Source organism: Loxodonta africana, chromosome 4 (genome assembly GCF_030014295.1).
Source record: "Loxodonta africana isolate mLoxAfr1 chromosome 4, mLoxAfr1.hap2, whole genome shotgun sequence".
Classification (NCBI taxonomy): Eukaryota; Metazoa; Chordata; class Mammalia; order Proboscidea; family Elephantidae; genus Loxodonta; species Loxodonta africana.
Window position 1 is genome coordinate 157,290,267 of NC_087345.1, and position 26,318 is coordinate 157,316,584.

The window sequence follows — 26,318 nt, forward strand, 5'->3', positions numbered from 1 at the left end:
GTCATTCACCCTCCAGCCAGCAAATATCTAACACTACTATTCACTTGCTCATTTAACATTATTGAGCAGCTATTTGGACTCAGCAAGACAATTTCTCTTGCTGGTTAGTTTATACTATGCACATGCATGTGGATGTGGGTGTGTGCACATATTGCGTAGAGTGTGAAAGAAAATGAATAAATTTTTAAAAACTTTTTAACACGTAATACACTTTAAACTTATTTTCTTTGGTCCATTTATGTGCTGTTTGTGTTCTTAAAGCTGCTGAATTATTTTTATACTCCTGGATGGAATATATAGAACAGTATAGGTGTTCTTACAATACTGGATGGTTTTTTAATAAAGTTTACAGGTTAAGTGCTAAGGATGCTAACCAAAGGGTTGGTGGTTTGAATTCGCCAGGTGCTCCTTGGAAACTTAATGGGGCAGTTCTATTCCGTCCTATAGGGTCACTAGGAGTTGGAATCAACTCGAGGGCACTGGCACTGTGTGGGTAGGTCACTATGAGTTAGAATTGACTCCACAGCAATAGGCTTGGTTTGTTTTTTTGGTAACATATTTTTAATATTTTCTTTATATGGTGATTTTAGGATATCTCTGCCTGCTTGCCCTGGACTAATGACTACTCATTCATATATTAAAGAACATACTTACCTTCCAAATGAAAAGTCACAAAAGTCAAGAGGACCACGGAGTGAGAATCAGCCTCAATGATGTAGGTGCAATTCATATTGTTGTCATAATGCTTTGGGTAGTTTGGAGAAATAATGTAACCTGAAGGATCAGTGAAATTACTTCCACATCCTACAGGGAACAAAAGAGTGTTATCATAGCATTTGTTCTCACATATAGTATCAATTTTACCAGTGAAGGAAAGACTCAAATTTCCTAAGTTCTCTACAGCATAATTCCTTGAGATACTTCAAATGGAAGAAGCAATAACTAAGAGGATGAATCTCTGATTTAAAAATACACATGCAAAATGAGAATATCATATATAGCTTTAGGAAAGGCTATAGAGTTTTATGGGTTAAGTAGTAGAAATTTTACTGCAAATCACTTCATTGTAAGATATTCAAGAAAGGATAAATTAGCAAAGGCTCAATATAATTCATGTAGATAAAGAAAAAACTAATGAAAAGTGATTAGCACCTGGTCAATACTTCATACATTTCATGTTTTAAAACTGTGTTATTCTTATTAGAAAATCATGTTAAACACCCTTGTAATGTGGCCATAAGAATAACAGTTACATAGAAAAAAAAAGTTGAATTTACTGCCATAATCCCAACTCATTAAACTCTCATTTAATGAGAATTCCTCATCTCAGAAATAATGAGAAATATTTTTTTACCACTCAAATGAGATTTGTTATCATATAACCACATCACTCCCTGATCTATCAAGTATGAAAATATCTGTATCCTTCTAAACTGATATTAAAATGCACATTAAAAGAAAAAAAATTTTTTTTTTTGCACATAAAAACACATAAATACACATACCATAAGCAAACCAATGGAAAATCTAAGATTAGGTCTGGGTTGTCCTCTACTGCTTCCTTTACACTACCCTCATTCTTTTATTCTTGTCTAAAATATCTGTTTACTGCATTATTACCCCTAATTCCGCTCATCAAACTTTTTCCTAAACAGTCATTTACAATTAGTGGCTCCTTGATTTAATTCCATCAACCAGCACACACCATTGCTTATCCATCTTGAAAACCACTACGTTTCCCACCAAACTAATTCGTGTTCAGTACCCAGAGAAGTGGACCCATGTACTGACTTAAGAAACAAAAAATCCTAAAGGAAATGTCTTCCAAAGTTTACAGAGCATGAGAATCATATGTGTGAGAGCTAAAACATGCCAGTTACTAGCCCCCACACATGGAAATTCTGAATTCAGTTGAGTCTGGGATGCAGCCCAATAATCTATGTGTTTTCAAAGCTCCCCAAGTGATTTTAAGGCAGGTAGTGAATGTGCCACATACCAGGCACACTGGTGTCTCCTAGTCACTGGCCTCCTGAGTTCCTGCTGAATGCCTGCCCCACTTGGGGTTTTAGGCTTATTTTTAGACTTTGGCTAGTGGCACTCATAGGACCCCCTGGGTGGTGCAAATTGTTAATGTGCTCAGTTGCTAACCAAATGGCCAGAAGCTGGGTCTACCCAGAGGTGTCTCCGAAGAAAGGCCTAGAGATCTAGTTCCAAAAAAAACAGCGATTGAAAACCTTACAGAGCACAGTGCTACTCTGACACACATGGGGTCACCATTAGAACAGATCCAATGGCAACTGGTTTTTAGCGGCACTCATGTCTTTTATATCATTTACCAATTGACCTACTATTGAATTTAATTCCATTGTCACTGATATTTGAAGTAAGGATTTCGTAACCTGCCCATGCTTTAGGCAACCCTATTCTTCTTCTTCAGCTCCTGGTTCCAGCCATTCCTGGTCCAGCTGTCCCACTGCTCCCCAGGGCTGACTGTGGCAGGTATGAGCTTTCAAGGACTTTTCAGGCTTTAGTGCTACTTACGGCTTACAAAGGATGCAGAGAAGCCCTGAGCTGGAGCCCCCTGAGCCTGGAACACAGCAGTGAATGTGTTTTTCGGTGTGATGATGGGATCAGGGGCCACGTTCCCACAGCCTGTGGCTAACAGAGCTTTGTCAGCCTCCTCAGTTCCTGCCCACACCTGGTAGAGTCATGAACATGATTTAGTGCTTACAGTATTCCCCTGTCAATATTTTAAAGCACTTAGGCTTGAAAATAATGGTACTTGGGTGTATATAGAACTAAACATAATAGTAAACAAAACACAAAAATCCTCAGTGTACTGTAAGAATATTTTTTAAGCTGCTTTTGTATAGCATAGCCCATTCTTGACTCCTCCAAGGAGATTGTGTCCATTTTTATATAGCTGGGCAGTGATTTTTTCAATCACTATTTTGTTTCCTTTGAACTTTGCCTAGTTGACACGATCTAGCTGAGCTTTTGAGATACTGAGGAAGATGCAAAAGCAATACATGCTGCTTTAGCACTTACCATTTGTCTTGGGTGGAGGGCAAAGTTTTTGCTATCAGAGTCTAGTTTTGGTTGTCTTTTGCACAATTTCAGGGTTTATAATTGTGTTTAGCAGGGACGAGTACAGACCAACACTCTAATGCTACCTTATCTGGACCAGAAATCTCTAATCAAGTCATTTTTTTTTTTTTTTTTTTAATTTTTATTAAGCTTCAAGTGAACATTTACCATTCCAATCAGTCTGTCACATGTAGGTTTACATACATCTTACTCCCTTCTCCCACTTGCTCTCCCCCTATTGAGTCAGCCCTTACAGTCTCTCGTTTCGTGCCAATTTTACCTTCTTCCATCTCTCTCTATCTTCCCATCCCCCCTCCAGTCAAGAGTTGCCAACACACTCTCCCGTGTCCACCTGATTTAATTAGCTCGCTCTTCATCAGTATCTCTCTCCCCCCCACTGACCAGTCCTTTTCATGCCTGATGATTTGTCTTCGGGGTTGGTTCCTGTCCTGTGCCATCAGAAGTTCTGGGGAGCATTGTCTCTGGGATTCCTCTAGTCGCAATCATACCATTAGGTGTGGTCTTTTAATGAGAATTTGGGGTCTGTATCCCATTGGTCTCCTGCTCCCTCAGGAGTTGTCTCTTGTGCTCCCTGACAGGGCAGACATCGATTGTGGCCGGGCACCAACTTGTTCTTCTGGTCTCAGGATATTGTAGGTCTCTGGTTCAAGTGGCCCTTTCTGTCTCTTGGGTTCTTAGTTGTCGTGTGACCTTGGTGTTCTTCCTTTGCCTTTGCTCCCGGTGGGTTGAGACCAATTAATGTATTTTAGATGGCTGCTTGTTGGCATTTAGGACCCCAGGTGCCACAATTCAAAGTGGGATGCAGAGTGTTTTCATAATAGAATTGTTTTGCCCATTGATTTAGAAGTCCTCTCAAACCAAGTTCCCCAGACCCCAGCCCCTGCTTCGCTATCCTTTGAAGCTTTCATTTTATCTCGGAAACCTCTTTACTTTTAATCCTGTCCAATTAGGCTGACCTTCCTTGTTTTGAGTGTTGTCTTTCCCTTCACCCAAAGCAGTTCCCATCTACAGATTGATCAATAAAAAGCCCTCTCCCTCCCTCCCTCCCTCCCTCCCCCCTTTGTAACCACAAAAGTATGTGTTCTTTTCCGTTTTTTCTATTCCTCAAGATCTTATAATAGTGGTCTTATACAATATTTGTCCTTTTGCAACTGACTCATTTCGCTCAGCATAATGCCTTCCAGATTCCTCCATGTTATGAAATGTTTCAGAGATTCGTCACTGTTCTTTATCGATGCGTAGTATTCCATTGTGTGAATATACCACAATTTATTTACCCATTCGTCCGTTGATGGACATCTTGGTTGCTTCCAGCTTTTTGCTATTGTAAACAGAGCTGCAATAAACATGGGTGTGCATATATCTGTTTGTGTGAAGGGTCTTGTATTTTTAGGGTATATTCCGAGGAGTGGGATTTCTGGTTTGTATGGTAGTTCTATTTCTAACTGTTTAAGATAACGCCAGATGGATTTCCACAGTGGTTGTACCATTTTACAATCCCACCAGCAGTGTATGAGAGTTCCAGTCTCTCCGCAGCCTCTCCAACATTTATTATTTTGTGATTTTTGAATTAATGCCAGTCTAGTTGGTGTCAGATGGAATCTCATCGTAGTTTTAATTTGCATTTCTCTAATGACTAATGATCGAGAGCATTTTCTCATGTATCTGTTGGCTGCCTGAATATCTTCTTTAGTGAAATGTGTGTTCATATCCTTTGCCCACTTCTTGATTGGGTTGTTTGTCTTTTTGTGGTTGAGTTTTGACAGAATCATGTAGATTTTAGAGATCAGGCGCTGGTCTGAGATGTCATAGCTGAATATTCTTTCCCAGTCTGTAGGTGGTCTTTTTACTCTTTTGGTGAAGTCTTTAGATGAGCATAGGTGTTTGATTTTTAGGAGCTCCCAGTTATTGGGTTTCTCTTCATCATTTTTGGTAATGTTTTGTATTCTGTTTATGCCCTGTATTAGGGCTCCTAGGGTAGATCCTATTTTTTCTTCCAAGATTTTTATCGTTTTAGTCTTTATGTTTAGGTCTTTGATCCACTTGGAGTTAGTTTTTGTGCATGGTGTGAGGTATGGGTCCTGTTTCATTCTTTTGCAAATGGATATCCAGGTATGCCAGCACCATTTGTTAAAAAGACTATTATTTCCCCAATTGACTGACACTGGTCCTTTGTCAAATATCAGCTGCTCATACGTGGATGGATTTATATCTGGATTCTCAATTCTGTTCCATTGGTCTATGTGCCTGTTGTTGTACCAGTACCAGGCTGTTTTGACTACTGTAGCTATATAATAGGTTCTGAAATCAGGTAGGGTGAGGCCTCCCACTTTCTTCTTCTTTTTCAGTAATGTTTTGCTTATCCGGGGATTCTTTCCTTTCCATATGAAGTTAGTGATTTGTTTCTCTATTCCCTTAAAGTATGACATTGGTATTTGGATTGGAAGTGCGTTGTATGTATAAATGGCTTTTGGTAGAACAGACATTTTTACTATGTTGAGTCTTCCTATCCATGAGCAGGGTATGTTTTTCCATTTAAGCGTGTCCTTTTGAATTTCTTGTAGCAGAGTTTTATAGTTTTCTTTGTATAGGTCTTTTACTTCCTTGGTAAGATTTATTCCTAAGTATTTTATCTTCTTGGGGGCTACTGTGAATGGTATTGATTTGGTTATTTCCTCTTCGGTGTTCTTTTTGTTGGTGTAGAGGAATCCAAGTGATTTTTGTATGTTTATTTTATATCCTGAGACTCTTCCAAACTCTTCTATTAGTTTCAGTAGTTTTCTGGAGGATTTCTTAGGGTTTTCCATGTATACGATCATGTCATCTGCAAATAGTGATAGCTTTACTTCCTCCTTACCAATCTGAATACCCTTTATTTCTTTGTCTAGCCTAATTGCCCTGGCTAGGACTTCAAGTACGATGTTGAATAAGAGCGGTGATAAAGGGCATCCTTGTCTGGTTCCCGTTCTCAAGGGAAATGCTTTCAGGTTCTCTCCATTTAGAGTGATATTGGCTGTTGGCTTTGCATATATGCCCTTTATTATGTTGAGGAATTTTCCTTCAATTCCTATTTTGGTGAGAGTTTTTATCATAAATGGGTGTTGGACTTTGTCAAATGCCTTTTCTGCATCAATTGATAAGATCATGTGGTTTTTGTCTTTTGTTTTATTTATGTGATGGATTACATTAATGGTTTTTCTGATATTAAACCAGCCTTGCATACCTGGTATAAATCCCACTTGATCAGGGTGAATTATTTTTTTGATGTGTTGTTGGATTCTATTGGCTAGAATTTTATTAAGGATTTTTGCATCTATGTTCATGAGGGATATAGGTCTAAAATTTTCTTTTTTTGTAATGTCTTTACCTGGTTTTGGTATCAGGGAGATGGTGGCTTCATAGAATGAGTTGGGTAGTATTCCGTCTTTTTCTATACTTTGAAATACCTTCAATAGTAATGGTGTTAAGTCTTCTCTGAAGGTTTGGTAGAACTCTGCAGTGAAGCCATCTGGGCCAGGACTTTTTTTTGTTGGGAGTTTTTTGATTACCATTTCAATCTCTTTTTTTGTTATGGGTCTATTTAGTTGTTCTACTTCTGTATGTGTTAGTTTAGGTAAGTAGTGTTGTTCCAAGAATTTATCCATTTCTTCTAGGTTTTCAAATTTGTTAGAGTACAATTTTATGTAGTAATCTGATATGATTCTTTTGATTTCATTTGGTTCTGTTGTGATGTGGTCCTTCTCGTTTCTTATTCGGGTTATTTGTTTCCTTTCCTGTTTTTCTTTAGTCAGTCTAGCCAATGGTTTATCAATTTTGTTAATTTTTTCAAAGAACCAGCTTTTGGCTTTGTTAATTCTTTCAATTGTTTTTCTGTTCTCTAATTCATTTAGTTCAGCTCTAATTTTTATTATTTGTTTTCTTCGGGTGCCTGATGGATTCTTTTGTTGCTCACTTTCTATTTGCTCAAGTTGTCGGGACAGTTCTCTGATTTTGTCTCTTTCTTCTTTTTGTATGTGTGCATTTATCGATATAAATTGGCCTCTGAGCACTGCTTTTGCTGTGTCCCAGAGGTTTTGATAGGAAGTATTTTCATTCTCGTTGTTTTCTAAGAATTTCCTTATTCCCTCCTTGATGTCTTCTATAACCCAGTCTTTTTTCAGGAGGGTATTGTTCATTTTCCAAGTATTTGATTTCTTTTCCCTAGTTTTTCTGTTATTGATTTCTAGCTTCATTGCCTTGTGGTCTGAGAAGATGCTTTGTAATATTTCGATGTTTTGGATTCTGCAAAGATTTGTTTTATGCCCTAATATGTGGTCTATTCTAGAGAATGTTCCATGTGCGCTAGAAAAAAAAGTATATTTTGCAGCAGTTGGGTGGAGGGTTCTGTATAAGTCAATGAGGTCAAGTTGGTTGATTGTTGTAAGTAGGTCTTCCGTGTCTCTATTGAGCTTCTTACTGGATGTCCTGTCCTTCTCCGAAAGTGGTGTGTTGAAGTCTCCTACTATATATGTGGAGGTGTCTATCTCACTTTTCAATTCTGTTAAAATTTGATTTATGTATCTTGCAGCCCTGTCATTAGGTGCGTAAATATTTAATATGGTTATGTCTTCCTGATCAATTGTCCCTTTTATCATTATATAGTGTCCTTCTTTATCCTTTGTGGCGGATTTAAGTCTAAAGTCTATTTTGTCAGAAATTAATATTGCTACTCCTCTTCTTTTTTGCTTATTGTTTGCTTGATATACTTTTTTCCATCCTTTGAGTTTTAGTTTGTTTGTGTCTCTAAGTCTAAGGTGTGTCTCTTGTAGGCAGCATATAGATGGATCGTGTTTTTTTATCCAGTCCGTGACTCTCTGTCTCTTTATTGGTGCATTTAGTCCATTTACATTCAGCGTAATTATAGATAAGTAAGTTTTTAGTGCTGTCATTTTGATGCCTTTTTATGTGTGTTGTTGGCCATTTCATTTTTCCACATGCTTTTTTGTGCTGAGACGTTTTTCTTAGTAGCTTGTGAGATCCTCATTTTCATAATGTTTAACTTTGTGTTTATTGAGTCGTTACGTTTTTCTTGGCTTTTTTCTTGAGTTATGGAATTGATATTCCTTTTTGTGGTTACCTTTTTATTTACCCCTATTTTTCTAAGTAAAACCCTAACTTGTATCCTTCTATTTCGCCTTGTATCACTCTCCATCTGGCAGTTCAATGCCTCCTATATTTAGTCCCTCTTTTTGATTATTTTGATCGTTTAGCTATTGATTTCCATGATTTCCTGTTGTGTGTATTATTTTGTTTATTTATTTATTTTTTAGAATTAGTCTTAATTTGTTTGTTTTTGTGCTTTCTCTGTTTGAGTTGCGTTGATATCAGGACGTTCTGTTTTGTGACCTTGTATTGTGCTGGTACCTGATATTATTGGTCATCAGGCCAAACAATCTCCTTTAGCATTTCTTGCAGTCTTGGTTTAGTTTTTGCAAATTCTCTAAACTTGTGTTTATCTGTAAATATCTTAATTTCTCCTTCATATTTCAGAGAGAGTTTTGCTGGATATATGATCCTTGGTTGGCAGTTTTTCTCGTTTAGTGCTCTGTATATGTCGTCCCATTCCCTTCTTGCCTGCATAGTTTCTGCTGAGTAGTCTGAACTTATTCTTATTGATTCTCCCTTGAAGGAAACCTTTCTTTTCTCCCTGGCTGCTTTTAAAATTTTCTGTTTGTCTTTGGTTTTGGCAAGTTTGATGATGATATGTCTTGGTGTTTTTCTTTTTGGATCAATCTTAAATGGGGTTCGATGAGCATCTTGGATAGATATCCTTTCTTCTTTCATGATGTCAGGGAAGTTTTGTGTCAGGAGTTCTTCAACTATTTTCTCTGTGTTTTCTGTCCCCCCTCCCTGTTCTGGGACTCCAATCACTCGCAAGTTATCCTTCTTGATAGAGTCCCACATGATTCTTAGGGTTTCTTCATTTTTTTTAATTCTTTTATCTGATTTTTTTCCAGCTATGTTGGTGTTGTTTCCCTGGTCCTCCAGAAGTCCCAGTCTACATTCTAATTGCTCGAGTCTGCTCCTCTGACTTTCTATTGCGTTGTCAAATTCTGTAATTTTATTGTTAATCTTTTGGATTTCTACATGCTGTCTCTCTATGGATTCTTGCAACTTGTTAATTTTTCCACTATGTTCTTGAATAATCTTTTTGAGTTCTTCAACAGTTTTATCAGTGTGTTCCTTGGCTTTTTCTGCATTTATCCTAATTTCATTCGTGATATCTTTAAGCATTTTGTAAATTAGTTTTTTATATTCTGTATCTGATAATTCCAGGATTGTATCTTCATTTGGGAAAGATTTTGATTCTTTTGTTTGGGGGGTTGGAGAAGCTGTCATGGTCTGTTTCTTTATGTGGTTTGATATGGACTGCTGTCTCCGAGCCATCACTGGGAAACTAGATTTTCCAAGTAGTCAGCTAAAAAAAAATGCAGTCAGATCCCTATCTGAATTCTCTCTCTGGCTCCGGGTATTCGGATGTTAATGGGCTCGCCTGGGGAGGGTGGGGGAGGGATCTGAGAGCTAGGAGTGTAGCACCACAGAATATAGAGCTGAACACCACGTTCACGCTCCGCCCCCGTTTGCCAAAATCCGGGCTGGACGGGTCCCTGGCTAGGACACTGCTTTCCTTGCTCGGAAACCAGTCCCTTCCTCCTGGGGACTTCCTCCGGTGCGCGGCACCGCTCGTGGGCACTGGGTGGGCGTTTCCCGCACGAACGGGTGGGCCCGCCCCCAGGGTCTATTCAGGGCAATAAAAATGGACTCCGTGCTCACGCCCCGCTCGTGCGCGCGCCCAAGCCCCAGCAGGACGGAACCCCGTCTGGGACGCTACTTTCTGCGCTTCGGGACCAATCAGTTCCTCCGCACGGCCAGGTGGGCCCGCCCCCTGGGTCAATTCAGGGCGATAAAAATGGACTCCGCGCTCACGCCCCGCCCGCGCGCGCCCAAGCCCCAGCAGGGTGGCACTCTGTCTGGGATGCTACTTTCTGCGCTTTGGGACCAATCAGTTCCTCCGCACGGCCAGGTGGGCCTGCCCCCTGGGTCAATTCAGGGCAATAAAAATGGACTCCGCGCTCACGGCCCGCTCGTGCGCGCGCCCAAGCCCCAGCAGGGCGGCACTTTGTCTGGGATGCTACTTTCTGCGCTTTGGGACCAATCAGTTCCTCCCGGGGACTTCTCCTTCCAGTGTGCCGCACCTCTCGCGCAAACTGGGAGGGCGTCACTCGCACGACCAGGTGTTCCCGCCCTCTGGGTCAATTCAGGGTAATAAAAATGGACCCCGCGCTCATGCCCCGCCCGCGCGCGCGCGCGTGCCCAGATCGCAGCGGAATGGCTCCCCGTCTGGGATGCTGCTTTCCCTGTTTTGAGACCAGACACCTCCGGGGATTTCTCCCTCTGGTGTGCCGTGCCACACGCGCGGACTGGGTGCGCGTCCTCCCGCACGAACGCGTGGGCCCCGCCCTGGGGTCACCCCAGGGAAACACAGCTGACCCCCCCCCGCGCGCGCCCCGTCGGCTTCTCGCCTAACTCCCGGCGGACAGCAGGGCACCCCAGCTGGGACGCTGTTCTCCCCCCTCTCAGATCAGTCACTGCCTCCCGGGTGTTTCTCCCTCCGGCTGCGCCCCTACGCCGCCCGCGCCAACCTGCTAGGCTTCCTCCCGGGATGGGTTCGGGGGGGAAGGGGTGGGCCCCCTTTCTGTGCCGTCTGCCCCCCTGGGCTCTGCCCCAGATCTAGCTCCGAAGGTCACCTGCCTGGTGCGCTGGCTCCTAGTTCTGAAAACAGTCGCTGTCTGCCCGTATTTGTTCGTCCTCCGTCTCTAAGTCTGTGCTTGTTGTTCAGAGTTCATAGATTGTTATGTATGTGATCGATTCCCTTGTTTTTCCGAGTCTTTGTTGCAAGAGGGATCCGCGGGAGCGTCCACCTAGTCCGCCATCTTGGCCCCCCTCCTAATCAAGTCATTTTTAAAATTCTATTTTTACAACTGGGGGACTTGCATGGCTTTAGTTAAGTCTATAGATTTGATGTTGACTTATGCCATAAGAAGGGAGTTCTTTTATTTCGTATAAAAAGCAATTAGTAAGAGTGTGTACTAAAGCATTTTATGAAACAGATCTTATACAGATGTGGAATTTTCATTGAAACAACAGTTAAGAATCGATGAGATATAAAACATAATTCAAGGGTTGATATAAAATATAATAACATCACTGACCAAAAATGCCACTACCACTCATTAGGTGGTTTTATACTCCAAGTACTGAGTGCTTTTTTTTGTGTTATTACATCATATTAACTCTAATGCTTAAAGCCCTACTAAAGTAGGAATTATTCTCTCCATTTTATAGTTGAGTAATTGGAAGGCTAACCAAAAAATAACCAAACCCAGTGCTGTTGAGTTGATTCCGACTCATAGTGACCCTACAGGACAGAGTAGAACTGCCCCATAGAGTTTCCAAGGAGCGCCTGGCGGATTTGAACTGCCGACCCTTTGGTGAGCAGCCATAGCACTTAACCATTAAGCCACCAGGGTTTCCATTGGAAGCCTAAATGCTTAATTAACCTGCCCAAGAAAAAGCGGGTGGTAAGTAGGAGAGAGATAACTGAAGTCCATTCAGTGTGACTTTAAAGTCAATGCTCTTTCCACTAAAGGGCATAGCCTTTTACAGACATCACATATAAGACGTAAGTATGAAATGAATTTATCATTCATTCGTCATGGTCATAGTCAAGGAAAGTGATGTGTCAGTGCCATAGGAGCCATATAACTTTATAGAAAGACTGCTTTGCTGGCCAGCCCACCAATTTCTACGTGGCTCTCTTGTGGCCTTCTCAGCTTGTGGGCTCTTAAGGCCCAAAGTAAAAGCTGGCACTAGCTCCATCACCTGTCTTCTGTAGTTTTTATTGCAGACTTTAAACTTTGCCTTCGAAGGTGCCTTATAGCTCAAGGGGCATTTGTCCTTGAATATCTATTAGAAAATAAAACAAAAACAAACAAAAAAAGACCTACCCTTCTCTCTAGTTTCCACGGGAAGGAACAACTGTAACGTTCTTGAGAATTTAATAAAGTCAGAGAACAATCTCCATAACTGAATTACTTTGCCTGTGTATTAGCAAATGAAAAGTCACGACAGTATACTGACAAGGACGTGTGTTGAGGTTCAGGTGTTAACTCAACATTTGAGTTTTCTCACTTTGTTATCCAAGAAATCCAAGCAGCAAAATTTTCCTTTTCTTGCTTTGAGAGGTAGAGTCATTTCTAGTCTAAATGTTTATGTTCATGAAACCAGTTCAGCTCCACTTAAATAAACAAGGGCACTAACCTTCACAAAACTGTTCTGACACTGTTCGTCACCACTGGGGATTAGGAAGTTGTTGTCAAAGCTGATCTCCAGGTGTTTACTTTCGTGAGTAATGACTGTCCACGAACATCTGCTGTTTTCGGGAAAGTTCTGAGGCCAGTGAGGGGATCTGATTGTACCGTTGTCTGAGTGAAGTATTCCACCACAGCCTGAAAAATTATTATCGGAAAACTCATTAATCTGCAAGGAGGAGAATAACCATTTTTAAAATTTAAGACTTCTAGAGAAGGAACATTTCTAAATGTGCGATTTGAGTGTATCTTCCCTGACATGTGAGTCATCGGTCTCTGGGCAGGTGCTCAGCCAAGAACTCTCGGTAAATATAAGGTGCCCCAAACTGAGAGGAAACTTCAGCTGTTACGGTTTTGTTACACATATACTGAACTTAACTGAAACCCCGAAATATTACAGTAAAGAGGACAGACTTCTGTCTTCAAACAATTGCAAATATTTTACTTCCCTTGAGGTTATATAGTATTTATAGTCTGGCAAGGCCAAATTCCATATTTCATTACCACTGACACATGAGAATACAACTCTATACTCATTTGTAATTTTACTCTAATGTGCTTAGTTAGAGAATATGATTTTGAAGAGGGGAAAATTCTTCCACTAAGCAATTTGGTTCATTTGTATTGAAACTGATTAATGGATGGAAATAAATAACATGGATAGAAAAATTTTGCATTTGCTTATAATATTAAAATATGTATCTACCAGATGACAAAGAAAAACATGAACTCAAAAAAAAAAGCTAAACAAACAACAACAACAACAACAACAAAAGAAGTTAAAGAAAAAAGAGCATTTGTTAAATCTTTTAATTTTTAATGCTCGGAAAACCAGCGGTTCATCTAAAGATCCCCTCTGACTTCAACAGCAGCCAGGGTTTCCATGAGGGAAAGTCTGACTTATTCTACAGAGATTTTTATAATAAATCTGATTCTAATGGTAAGAATTACCCTGTGCAGTACGGCAAGGCTTTACGAAAATCCTGGACAAAGTATCCAATACATATCCTTCTATTTTCTGAGAATTTTCAACAAGTTTACACTTTATATGCACAAAGCTTCTGTTTTTAATCAAGTCTACAATATTTTGATTCCTTATTCACATTTTATAGACAGCATTCATTCTAATACACAAACCTTATCACTTTTCTGCTCTAAACTCTTCAATGGTTCCCCATTGCTCAAGGGATAACATATAAGCCCAGGCTTTTCCTGATGTGGACAACTTTCTTGCCTGCCCTCAGCCCACTTCCCAGCTCTCTGCTTCCAAGGTCCAAATATTTTAAACTACTTGTGATTCTAACACACATATTTTCTACTATTTGTGATTCCTTGGTTGTGCCACGTTCTTTTGCCTATGGAGGTGACCTGGTGAAGTGTTAAGATCAATATTTCTGGGTGCTCCTGACTTTACTTAAATCCTGGCTCTACCAGTTATCAGGTGTGTGATCTGGACAAGTTATCAAGCCATTTATCCTCAGTTTCTGCCCATGCAAAATGCAGAAAATGTGTACTGACATGTCCTCCTTACAGGGTTGCTGTAAGAGATGATATATGTAAATATTTAGAATTGAGCCTGACACAGAGTAGGTACTTAATGCATATTTGTTGAATTAGTTAAAAAATTAAATAAACAAATCATTGAAAAAGATGAGTGAAGAAATTTTTTTTTTTTTTTACCTAAAGTTTGTGTGATCCACGTAGCATAAAATCCACCATGTTGCACCGAATGGTCTGAGTTAAAAATCACCACCAGCTGGTTGGATCCAGACTGGATTATCCTCGGGTTTGAACTTCCACAGTACTGCCCTATTATAGGCGAGCCAGGAGAGCCTCCGTTCCTGACGGTGACTGAGTCCCAAGCACAAGTTGAATGGGGTTCAATATCAAAGTCACTAAATGTAAGCTGGAGGAGGAAAAAAATATGAGGCACTCTGAGTTGTAGCTGAGCTTATCTACCTTGAGGAAGCTATCCTTACAAATCTGTGTCTTAAAATTTTATATACTATTTTTATTTTTGTCTCTTATTTAATTCTTTCCTTCCCTCCCCTGTTTCTTGTTGAAGATTCTCTTGAAAGTTTTAAGATGGGGTACTTCTCCAGGAACAGGAGTCATTAGAGTGCCTGATTCTATCCCCCTGGGCTAGGAGGACAACTCATATTAAGAGCGTGAATACACCTCTTTCTTGAACGTGGAATTATCTTCTGTGTATAGCTTCTTCTACGCTTGAAAGAGAGAGCTCAGTCTTCGTTAATGGTAGGCTTGTAGATACAAAGGCATGTATTCTAATGAGGGAATTTTTACAAAGAAAATGATGGGATATTGTTTTCTGATTGCGGGTTCAAAGCCTACTCTAATTGCTTGCTTTTTAAAGGGACGTAATGTTGTTATTCTATAGCCTCAGAAGCATTTTACCCCATCATTAGAACTCACAGTGATAGTGTGGCCTTGTGGGGCTTCCAGCAACCAAGAACAGTGGGTCAAGCTGTCATAAGAGGCTGGATAGTTGGGGCTTGCAATCGCTCCGCTCTCACCTATCTGTATCCCGCCACAGTCTGAAAATTAGATTTGTAACCCATATAAATAAAGTAAAAGGAAAAATACCTGCAAAGCCAAAGTAGGCAGTACTTAAAGCAGTCATACTCTACGATAAAAATAAATGAATAAATAAAGTTGTATAAAAGCAAAGTAAAAATTGGGCGGAAGATTAGATTAAAAAGAATATCATATTGCTTCTATATAAGGAAGACAGGCTCAAGTTTAATACAAAGAAGAAGGAAGATAATCTGTACCATAAATGGAGAAGAATTAGACATGTTTTGTTTTTTTTTATAGCTGACAGGGAAACCCTGGTGGCGTAGTGGTTAAGTAATACGACTGCTAACCAAGAGGTTGGCAGTTTGAATCCGCCAGGCCCTCCTTGGAAACTCTATGGGGCAATTCTACCCTGTCCTATAGGGTCAGTATGAGTCGGAATCCACTTGACAGCACTGGGTTTTTACTGGGTTATAGCTGACAGTAAATGCAGTAGGGACAAAGTAAATAACACTACCTTTCTTGAAAGGAACCAGGCCTTTGAAAAAATATATATAAGTTTGAAGGATATGATCAATACAATAATTAGAAATTTTGTTGTTTGATATTAAGCACATGAATTCATAAATCAGCTATCAAATTATATACGAGCATACAAGTTGAAAAACTGATATATTTCTAAAGCATAGTATGGTCTGACGTTTAACACAAATAATACTGTGTCCTGAGGCCTGACTCTTTTCTTTCGATCTGATAATTAAATATAACTGCCAAGATGGCTGAATGAGTAGACATCAGTCAATCTCCTTCCTCCCAGCAACCCTTTGGTTATAACATAAAGAAATCTTAGACACAACTATAACAAAAACATGTGTTAATATATAGCCAAATTCAATGGAAAGAAAATGGGATCTCTAAAATTCATAAGCAATAAAACCCAAACCCATTGTCACTGAGTCGATTGCAACTCACAGTGACCTTATATAGTGACGCTATAGGACAGAATTGAATTGCTCAAAGGATTTCCAAGGCTGTAATCTTCATGGCAGCAGACTGCCACATCTCTCTCCCACTGAGCAGCTGGTGGGTTTGAACCACCAACCTTTCAGTTAGCAGCTGAGCACTTAACCACTGCACCACCAGGGCTCCTTTCATAAGCAGTAAGGGAACTCAGATTTACAGTGATAATCTCATACTGAAAGTGTGGCAGTCAAAGAAGATATAGGACTAAGATATGGATGCTAGGGATTGGCATGTGAGATTTTAATGACCAGGAAGGAGGAGAACATGGCTTTGCACCCCGACAAAATGAAAGGCTGGAACTAAGACTTTTACATAAAGCTGGGAAATGAAAAGGACTGCTATGCCCATGAAAAGGAATTAGAAAAACTACTGGCCTAGGGAAGCAGCAAGAATCAGTGCTGCCCATCTTGGGTTGAAATTTCAGGTACAGATTCTGAATGTCACAGGTGTAAATCCAACATAAACCATTAGCAAACAATATCCAATAAAACGTACAAGCACATATCATGATAAAGACAGTTTTATTCTGGAAATGCAAGAATGGTTTAACAAGAGAAAAATCTTTTAATATAATTCACTACGTTAATATATTAAAAAGAGAAAAAAATAAGATCATCTCAACAGATGCATAAAAATAATTTTATGAAATCGAATACCCATTTATGATTTTAAAAAACCTTTTTTTTGTACACTAAGAATTAAAGAGACTTTCTTTAATCTGATCGGGGTATTTTATTGAAAACCTAAGGAAATTAATATAATTAACAATGAAATGTCATACATCCTCATTAAGGTCAGAAACAAGGTGCTATCATTACTTCTGTTCAACATTATGATAGCAGGCTTAGCCAGATAATTCAGAAAAGAGAAAGAAGTGAAGTATTAGGATTGAAAGACAAAAAGTACTATCATTAACAGAAGAGATGACTGTCTACAGAAACAGCAAAGAGAATCTACAGACACAAAGTTAAGACTAGTAAGAGTGCAGCAAGTTCTCTGGATGAAAGATTAATATATAAAAATAAAAAGGTTCCTAGTTGCTGGCAATCATCAAGTAGAAAATCTGGTTGGCACTGGCAAAACAAAACAAATAGCTACCTAGAAATAAACCTAATAAAATCTGTGTAAGATCTTTATGGAAAAAAAAAACAAAAAACATATATATATATATATACATAAAATTTGACTGAAGTTTTTCATCTACTACTTTATCATCAGTGTTTCAGAGCTTAACCATAGTCTTACCTGTAAAGGAATACTCTGCATGGAATCCAATATGTTCTACTTGCCGATTGGTGACAAAGTGTATCCAGACCTGAGGGTGAGGTATGACTAATGGCATTGTAGGTCTTGAATGTCCACAAAGTCTCCATATCAGTGGTCCATCAGCATTTCCTAAGCAAAATAACATACCAAGTACCATTATTATATAGCCTTTGAAACCACTTGTCTATTATTTATTAAATACATTTAATATAGTTAAAATAGCCTTTGAAACCACTTGTCTATTATTTATTAAATACATTTAATATAGTTAAAATACTTAAATAAATACATGTATTAAATTATATAAGACATAATATGGAGCCCAGGTGGCATAGTGATTAAGAACTCTCAGCTGCTCCTTGGAAAACCTGTGGGGCAAGTTCTTCTTTGTCCTATAGCGTCACTGTGAGTTGCAATCAACTTGGTGGCAACAGGTTTTTTTGTTTTTTAACATATATATTATGCTATATATTATATATAACATATGTTTAAAAAAGTTAAAAAATTTACAGTGTTTATCGACATATATTTAAATCATGATTTAGTAGGAGACATTTCACAAAGTTTCTCTCCATCTTTGTCAATTGCAAAAGAAAAAGTTCTTTCAACAGGTTAAAAATCTCATACTTTTTTTGGTGTAGATTTCTCTCTAACATAAGTGTCATTTTGTTCCAGTTGGTGCTTTCGTAATTATTTTAGCACTTCTAAATAGTGATAGAACTTATTAAAAATAACAAATTTTTAGATGGGCCTCCTTTAGGGCATAAGAGGTATTATACCAACAGTGATAAAATATATCATCAAGAAAAAAGTGATAATTACCTAGATTTTTAAAGATTTCTTCATTGTATTTAATCAACTGAAAGGAAAGAATAGCAGACCAAGAACTGTCAGGCTGGAGCTGAGTCTTTTTATGAAGATTACTCCTGACAGTACTTTGATTAACATTTATAGCACACCTACAAGTTCCCATTTGTCTGTTCTCTGTTTATACTTTCAGACCAAAATTACTGACCTTACAAATCAATGAAATAAAGTATTTGAAGTGCCTCTAAGACTGAGAAGATAAAGAGAAGACTGCATTTAACTGACTGGAATTTGTACATAACTACTCTGTTTGATTCTATAAGCCAGTGGTTTTGAAACAGGTGGACATGCTGAGGGTTTATCAGAATCACATGGAGAACATTTTCAAACTACAACGTCTATTCCCCTCATAAGTCTTGTCTAGACTACTTCGGGAAGCCAAGATAATTCTCCTTCTGAGGTGCTTGGTCTATGACTACACGAATTCTCCTCGAAAATTCTGTCTCCCATGTTCTCAAAGAAGTGATTTCTGTAGTTGCCCCAGAACGTTCTCACCAGCTAGCTACTTTAGCTTCTGAGGCTTTCACCCTCCTTTTCTTTAAAATTTGGGATAATATGAAATTCAGTAGACATTTGACAGTACTGATGATCTATGATATTATTTCCACCCTATGCTTACTTATTTATCTACAGGGAAAGAGCATGTTAATGTAATGGTGGGAGCAATACGATAGACTATCTGATAGGCAGTCAAGATGCCTTGACTGTGGGAAAAAAACTAAAACTGATTCATTTTTTATGAATGTAGATTTTTCCAAATTCTTATGAGAATTATGGTTTACCAAGTACATCTCAATTCTTTTCTATCATGAAAACTTGACTGCTTTGGGGGAAATTGCCTACATAATTTCCATGTGCTTCTCCATCTGGTACACTACAAAACTTCCTTGGACTTCTAAGGCCTAAGTAGGATTCCACAGCCTCTTTGTGAATCCTATAAGTATAGGAAACTGCTGGTACCTTCTGATTATGCTAAGTTCCAGTCTCCTGGGAAAGGAGTCTTGAGTAGTAGAAGATAGCTGAAGGGCACCACGTGAACTCATTACGAAGGTAGAGGCAAGTGGAAACCTCTCATGGGTAAATCTCACGTACCGTGAAACCAATCAATTGAGACATAGGATCCAGTTGTAAACACTGATTCACCTCACATACTGTTCATCAGAGCATGTCTTCCTCATCTCAGCACAGAATTACAACTTTGTTTGAACAAAGTTCTTTGGATCTTATGTATTTATACAAAAGCTATTTGACTTTCTTCATTGTTTGTGGCCTACAGGCATAAGAAGAATATTCCTTAATTGAACTCACCCACTCGAAACTCAAGGACATCAAATTGACAGTCTTGGTGACTTTCCAGGTAAAAACTCTCAAAATGAATGTAAATGGATGAATTTCCCTGATTTGGATTACTGAGACTCCATTCACAGTTTAGGTTTCTGGAGTAGTTACTGACTCCATTATAGCCAGGAGAAGTAAAGTTTCCTCCAGCAAAATTTGTAAGGGACCCGCCACACACTAAAAAAAAAAAAAAGAAGAAGAAAAGGCAACAGAGAAAATAGTAAGATTCTTGCTGTAACAGAAAACAGAAGATACGAGAAATACAAGAACAATAACTAAAATAACATCACCAATGTCATTGGTTTGATTTGTTTCTCTAGATGAAGCCAGTGTTGTGGTTAAAAGGCTAACTCACGCATGTAAACTACGGAAGAAGTTTCTGTGAGTTTACAAAGGAAAGGTGTAAAAAAAATGAACGGCTTCTTTATTCCCCCTGTCAATGCAGATTAAGCAGGTGGGGTTTGGCTGTGCATCATTATTTCCTAATTTAGGCCTATTATTCATTGGTATTTAATTTAGAGAAATACCCAATATAATGGCTGTAGGTCTTAATGGCCTCTGATTAGAAATTCTCCACTCAACCCAAAAATTTAATTGGATCAAACAGAGAATATGATAACACTGGAGTGCCAACGAATTTGCCCCTTTTAACAAGAGAACAAATGCTCCTTTTATAAATGAAACTTCATTTAAAAAATATATATATTCAGTTCCACTATTCCTACATTTAAAAACCATTAGATAATAGCACCCACCAATCCAGAAAGTAAAGGGGTATTTACAGTCAGAAGCCACATCTAGCTTAATTTAAAAATTCTCTATGCCAAATGTGAAACCCCTTCCCCCATTAATTTCCTATAGATGAATGATTAAGAAACAGTGAAATCTTTCTTTGATTAAAATAGTTACTCTCTGGGACTAAGGTGCTCTCTAAGAGGTAAATGGTCTCTTTCAGCACAAAAGAATCCACCAGGAACTACAGAAAAAAAAAACAAAAAACAGCCAACTATAATGGCAACATTGCATGGAATTGAGCTAGGAAGCTCATCCGATAGTACTTTTTTTTAAGTTTTTAATTCACAGTAGCAGTTTTCTTTCTGAAACCCCAATTTTTGTTTTCCTGTCTGGGTTGGGTTTTCCATCTGGTTATATATATTTGTCTTATATAGAAAACCCCAGGTACAATGTTTATCACTAAAGGGAAAATGGGAAGCTCTGGTGCTGCGGGCAGTAGTTGTAGGGCATCTTTAATGCATCGGATTAAAATAAGGTATATTTATAGCATCCTCCCTTACCTGCGTCTTCACTGGATGTGTAGGAAGCAATGAAACCTCCATATGGTCTGGACCCATCAGTGAAAAAAACGACTTTCATTGTGTTTCCTGAAGATTTTATCTGGTCGCTTACATTCACACTACTACACAGTTCCTCTAGTTGGGGAGAGTTACTTCTGATACCATTGAATACCTGTTGGAAAAATCGTTTAACCTTTAGACACAGAGTCCATTTTACTAAATATTTCCTAGGAGGTGATATTCTCAGCCCAGACCCACTTCTTTCTAAGGAAACCCTGAGTTAAAATGAATTACTTAACAACCTAGGCTCCTATCCCAGGGCTACAAGCCACTAAGTTACTCTGAGCACATTGTGTGGCCTCAGGGTCATTTCACTAAAATGAAAGTATTGCAGTAATACCCTTCTGCCACACAGTGACAAATGAAAAACTGCTGTATTCTTTGCAACTGGAAAACGTGTTCTAAATGTAAAGGAGATATTCCAATATGCTTACATTTTCATTTCACAAAGTTCACTGACAGGCAGTTTTTCTTAATAATGCATTACGACCTTTGATAGTTAGAAAGAAGGCTTAAATGCTGGTCTCTGATAATTTAAGTACATAATAATTCAAATATTCCAAAATAGCTTGAAAAGTAATTTTAAAAAATCAATCTCATTATAAATATAATAGTTATTCCCTAATTATTTATGGGTTCAAAACAATTTTCCTACCAATTTACATTTTTACAAAATGGACTAGAGTATTGTTAACTCCAAAATATTAAACAGCAACTCTAGTTATGCACATAATTATAATAATTGGCAAGGTATTATTCTACTGCTGTACAAAACCAAGGTGAATTTTTAACACACCTCATTTTTTACAGTTAAAAAAAATCCAGGAGTAACTAAATAAATATTGATTGATATTCCTGTTTCTGAAAGGGATTTGAATCTCTCACAATAGGAGATAATCACTCAGACTGCACCACAAAGATCTATGCTCAAGGGGAGTGGAGTAAATAACAAAAGATAAAAGCTTTTTTTAGTTACTATATGATTGATCATTAAACTTAACCCTGTGGGGACTTCTGGTTTAAAGTATCTCCTAACACACAGTCCAGACACAGCATTTCCTGTCCTGTACTGAGCTCTGACAAAATGCCAAACTGTGTTTATCATCCCACTCAGACTACCTCATCCATCAGCACAACCCTCTTGGGCATATAATACTATTTCTGTTTTCCAAAGTAAGACACTAGAGTTCAGGAAGATTATTTTTTTAAATAATCTTTTTATAATCAACTTCCCCAAGTTATAGGGCTAGTAATAGAACTGGGATTCACCACCACCAACTGCTCTGACAGGGATGACAATGGGGGGCCCAGACAGCTGGAGAAAATGTAGAACAAAATTCAAACTCACAAAAAAAGACCAGGCTTACTGGTCTGATAGAGACTGGAGAAACCCCAAGAGTATGGCCCTCAGACAACCTTTTAACTTAGTACTGAAGTCACTCTTGAGGTTTGCCCTTCAGCCAAAGATTAGACAGGGTTATGAAACAAACAATAGCACATGTAGTTCAACCATGTATAAGAGACTAAATGGGCTAACACCAGCATAACAAGGACTAGAAGGCAGGAGGGGACAGGAAAGCTGTACTAATGGAAATAGGGAACCCAAGGTAGAGAAGAGGAGAGGGTTGACACATCGCGGAGTTGGCAACCAATGTCACAAAACAATATGTGTATTAATTGTTTAATGAGAAACTAATTTGCTTTATAAACCTTCATCTAAAGCACAATAAAAAAAATCGTATATATAAAAAAAAAGAATTGGGATTCAAATCATTCCTCTGATTCCAATCCATGAAACAACGCAAAAAGAAACAGAAAACAAGAAATATTTCAATGACACTGAAAATAGGAATGGGGAGCACATGGCCAGATTTGAAAGGGTTTACTAGTAACTACAACCCAAAGAAACCCATTGCCTTCAAGTTGATTCCAACTCACAGCGACCCTATAGGACACAGTAGAACTGCTCAAAAGGGTTTCCAAGGAGCAGCTGGTGGATTCACACTGCCAACCTTTTGGTTAGCAGCCAAACACTTCACTGTGCTGCCAGTAACTACAAAACTAATGGAAAATATTGGAAACATAATCAATGGCCTTTGTCCCTGTTCTTATGTCTGCCCCCAGCTTAGAATCACAAGGACTAAAAATTGTGCAGTCATTCATTTATCACATGGAGTTCTGCTTTTAGAAACAATCAGAGTGCTATTTCTACTCTCATCCTCCACTCTCTTTTGTATTCAAAACTACAAGTCCCAAAAAAAAAAGAGGGTAGAAAGCAGGCATATGAGACTCAGAACAGGCTCTAAAATATTCTATAAGCAGTGAAAAAAAGTCAGACACAGTTTTTGTCATAGTGTACACCGAGTAGTATAGTTTTTTGTCTTCTTCATTCATGCAATGAGTCAGATAGATAGCTAGGCCTGACGGAATTTTATGCTCAGTCCAGCTAGATAAGGGATTAGATTAGAAGCAGTGCACTTACAGCTGCCCTTGTTCCACCTGAAGATTTTAGAAAAGTTATTTTTTTCTTGTTTGTTTTTTACAAGTTTGCAAGTAAAGGATGGACCAACAGCAATCCACATAGCTTTGTTCGGAGCAGAGTGAAAAGGAAACTAACTTGGAATCTATGAACAGATTTCAGAGAAAAGGAACGTGAACATAATTTAAAGATTCAGAATAAGAAATTAACCCTGAAGCTTATTCCTTACTTCAGTTCTTGATTTTTCCAAGAAAAAAGACCTTTAGATATGACATTTGCAGGTTCCCCAAATAAATGGTCGCCACTCATGAAGCCCAGAGGTTGATAAGCCCCAGCCATGCACACAAAGCTGCTGTCTTAGTTCTCTAGTGGATGGTTTTAACAAAGAGAAATTTATTCTCTCACAGTCTAGGAGGCTGGAAGTCCAAATTCAGGGTGCCTGCTCCAAGAGAAAGCTTTCTCTGTCAGCTCTGGGGGAGGTCCTTGTCATCAATCTTCCCCTCATTGAGGAGCTTCTCAGCGCAGGATCCCCAGATTCAAAGGACATGCTATTCTCCTGGCTTTTATTTCTTGGTGGTATGAGGTCCCCCTTCTCTGATGGATTCTCTCTTTTATATATTAAAAGAGATGGACTTAAAACACAACCTAATCTTGTATATTGAGCCCTGACCCATTAGGATAACTGCCTCTAATCCTGCCTCATTAACATCACAGAGGTCAGATTTACAACACATAGGAAAATCACATCCGATCACAAAATGATGGACTACCATGCAATACCGGGAAACATAACCTAGCCAAGTTGACACACATTTTGGGGGGACGCGATTCAATCCATGACAGCTGCCAATCAGCTTTTTAGTATTTCAGTCTTAGATATAAATGACTATCCAAGAACTTTCAGGGAAATGTCTAATGGAAAAAGCAGAGACCAAAATAAATAGATAACAGAAATATGAAAGAAATTGACCACAAAAGAAGCAACAGGAAACTTCAAAGTTATGACTAATATATTCAAAGATACAAAAGAAGATATTCTACCCATAAAATATGAATGGAATGCTATATGGGTAGAATATTTATAGAATAAGAAAATAAAATATTTTTAAAAATATAAGAGAAAAATCATAAGCTAAAATTTAAAAGTTTTCTTTAGAGGAGAAAGACAAAGATTAAAAATGAAAAAAAAAAAAGGAAAATTTGAGGATCAAAACAGGACCTCTAATATTCCATCAAAAGGAATTTCAGAAATAGAATATAGGAAAGGAAATTATAAAAACATAATACAAGAAAATATCTCAGACTTAAGGATGTGAGATTCCCCACTGAACAGACCAAGGAGTACCCAGGACAATGGGTGAAAATAGACCAACACAAAAACACATCCTTGAGACATTTTAGAGAACCAGTGATAAGAACACGATCCTAAATCTTACAGAGTAAAACAAAGACAGAGTAAAACATACTCAAGACAAAAGATAAGGAATCATGCTGAAAATAACATTAAACCCATTGCCATTGAGTCAATTCTGACTCATAGTGACCCTAGAGAACAGAGTAGAACTGTCCCATAGGGTTTCCAAGGAGTGGCTTGTGAATTTGAATTGCTGACCTTTTTTAGTCTTAACCACTGCCCAACCAGGGCTATGTAACAACACTGAAAACTAAGAAATTAATGTCTTAAAAATTCAGAGGGATAATGTCTTCACCTCAGACCTCTGTATTCAGTCAAAATACCAACAAATAATGAGGGTAAAATAACATAATTTCAAGTACACATATTCTCAAAAAATTTGACCCATGTCCACTTGCTTAGGGAGCTACAAGAGCATAAGTCTCACCAAGAAGAGTAAATTAACCGACAGTGGTATCAGAAAGCCAAGTATCCAGTCCAGGAGAGGGATGAAAGGAGTTCCAAATTTGATGGTGAAGGGAAATCCTAAAATGACAGCTGGCATCAGGCTTGAAGGAGATGGACAAAGGCTCAAGGAGGGATATTGCTAAGGAAAATAAATGGAACTGATAGGTGTGCTTGATTATATAAGGTGAAGTTGTACACTTTGGGTGGAAGGTGTGAGGAAGAATTAGCTATAAATGCATAGAAAACTAAGAATATGTGAAAATGACACAATTATTATTTGTTGGAAAAACAAAAGCGAATGTTACCATGGTACACTACTGACTTAGTTGCGAAGGATGTTTACACAATCACAATAATGTAAACACTAAATAACAATTTAAACAAAGCCTGTGGCATAAGTACTTTGTGAAGAAGTTGGGGAAAATGGTGAACTATGAACATTCCTATGTATTTTTGTGGTGCCGCAGGGGGTAGTTTGTGAAGAGAGTTAAATCCTCATGTCCTGTAGCAAGATGTTGATGAATAATGTATAGGAAATAAGAATATTATTTCAAAATAATGACAAATATCAGAAGAAAGTGTTAAAAGAGTTCAAAGTGAATGCCTTTGGCATCTAGAATTCAGGGATGGGGAGAAGGTATGTAAGACTGGGTTCTGATTTTGTTGTGGCTGCTATAAATTTTATTTTATTATTTGACTTCTAAAACTATGCACTTTTCATATTATCTTTCCTGTAGAGCATGTAAATATTCTGCTGCTAAAATTCCTAATAATCATTATATTCAATATAAACTCAACTATGTAAGCAATTTCAAAGGAAAAAAATAACTGTTTATACATCAAAATTTTAATAATGAGTGTATAGAATTTCAAGTATTTTTCTATTTTCTGAACTCTCCATATTGCATGTTCAGTAAGCATTCACTATATATATATAGGATCATAAAAGTAGACTAAAATGAGTATACAAATGCATTTACACCAATGATTACAACTATACCTCCTCCACACTTACCAACTGTCTTGTAAACTGACATTTCAAATTTATGACAGTAGTAAAAAATCTACTATCTGAC

At 38.2% G+C, this 26,318-nt stretch overlaps 1 protein-coding gene across 1 annotated transcript in view; it reads right to left on the minus strand.

Moving 5' to 3' along the window:
- CUBN (cubilin) overlaps positions 1-26,318 on the minus strand; it is a gene marked incomplete at its 5' end in the record, with an annotated part of 354,010 nt that overhangs the window by 66,197 nt on the left and 261,495 nt on the right. The window contains 8 exons of the mRNA XM_003410564.3: positions 655-804; positions 2,542-2,698; positions 12,469-12,656; positions 14,199-14,424; positions 14,952-15,073; positions 17,322-17,471; positions 19,518-19,724; positions 20,843-21,014. Of these exons, the coding sequence (XP_003410612.3) occupies positions 655-804; positions 2,542-2,698; positions 12,469-12,656; positions 14,199-14,424; positions 14,952-15,073; positions 17,322-17,471; positions 19,518-19,724; positions 20,843-21,014 (1,372 nt within the window). The remainder of the gene's footprint in view (positions 1-654; positions 805-2,541; positions 2,699-12,468; positions 12,657-14,198; positions 14,425-14,951; positions 15,074-17,321; positions 17,472-19,517; positions 19,725-20,842; positions 21,015-26,318) is intronic.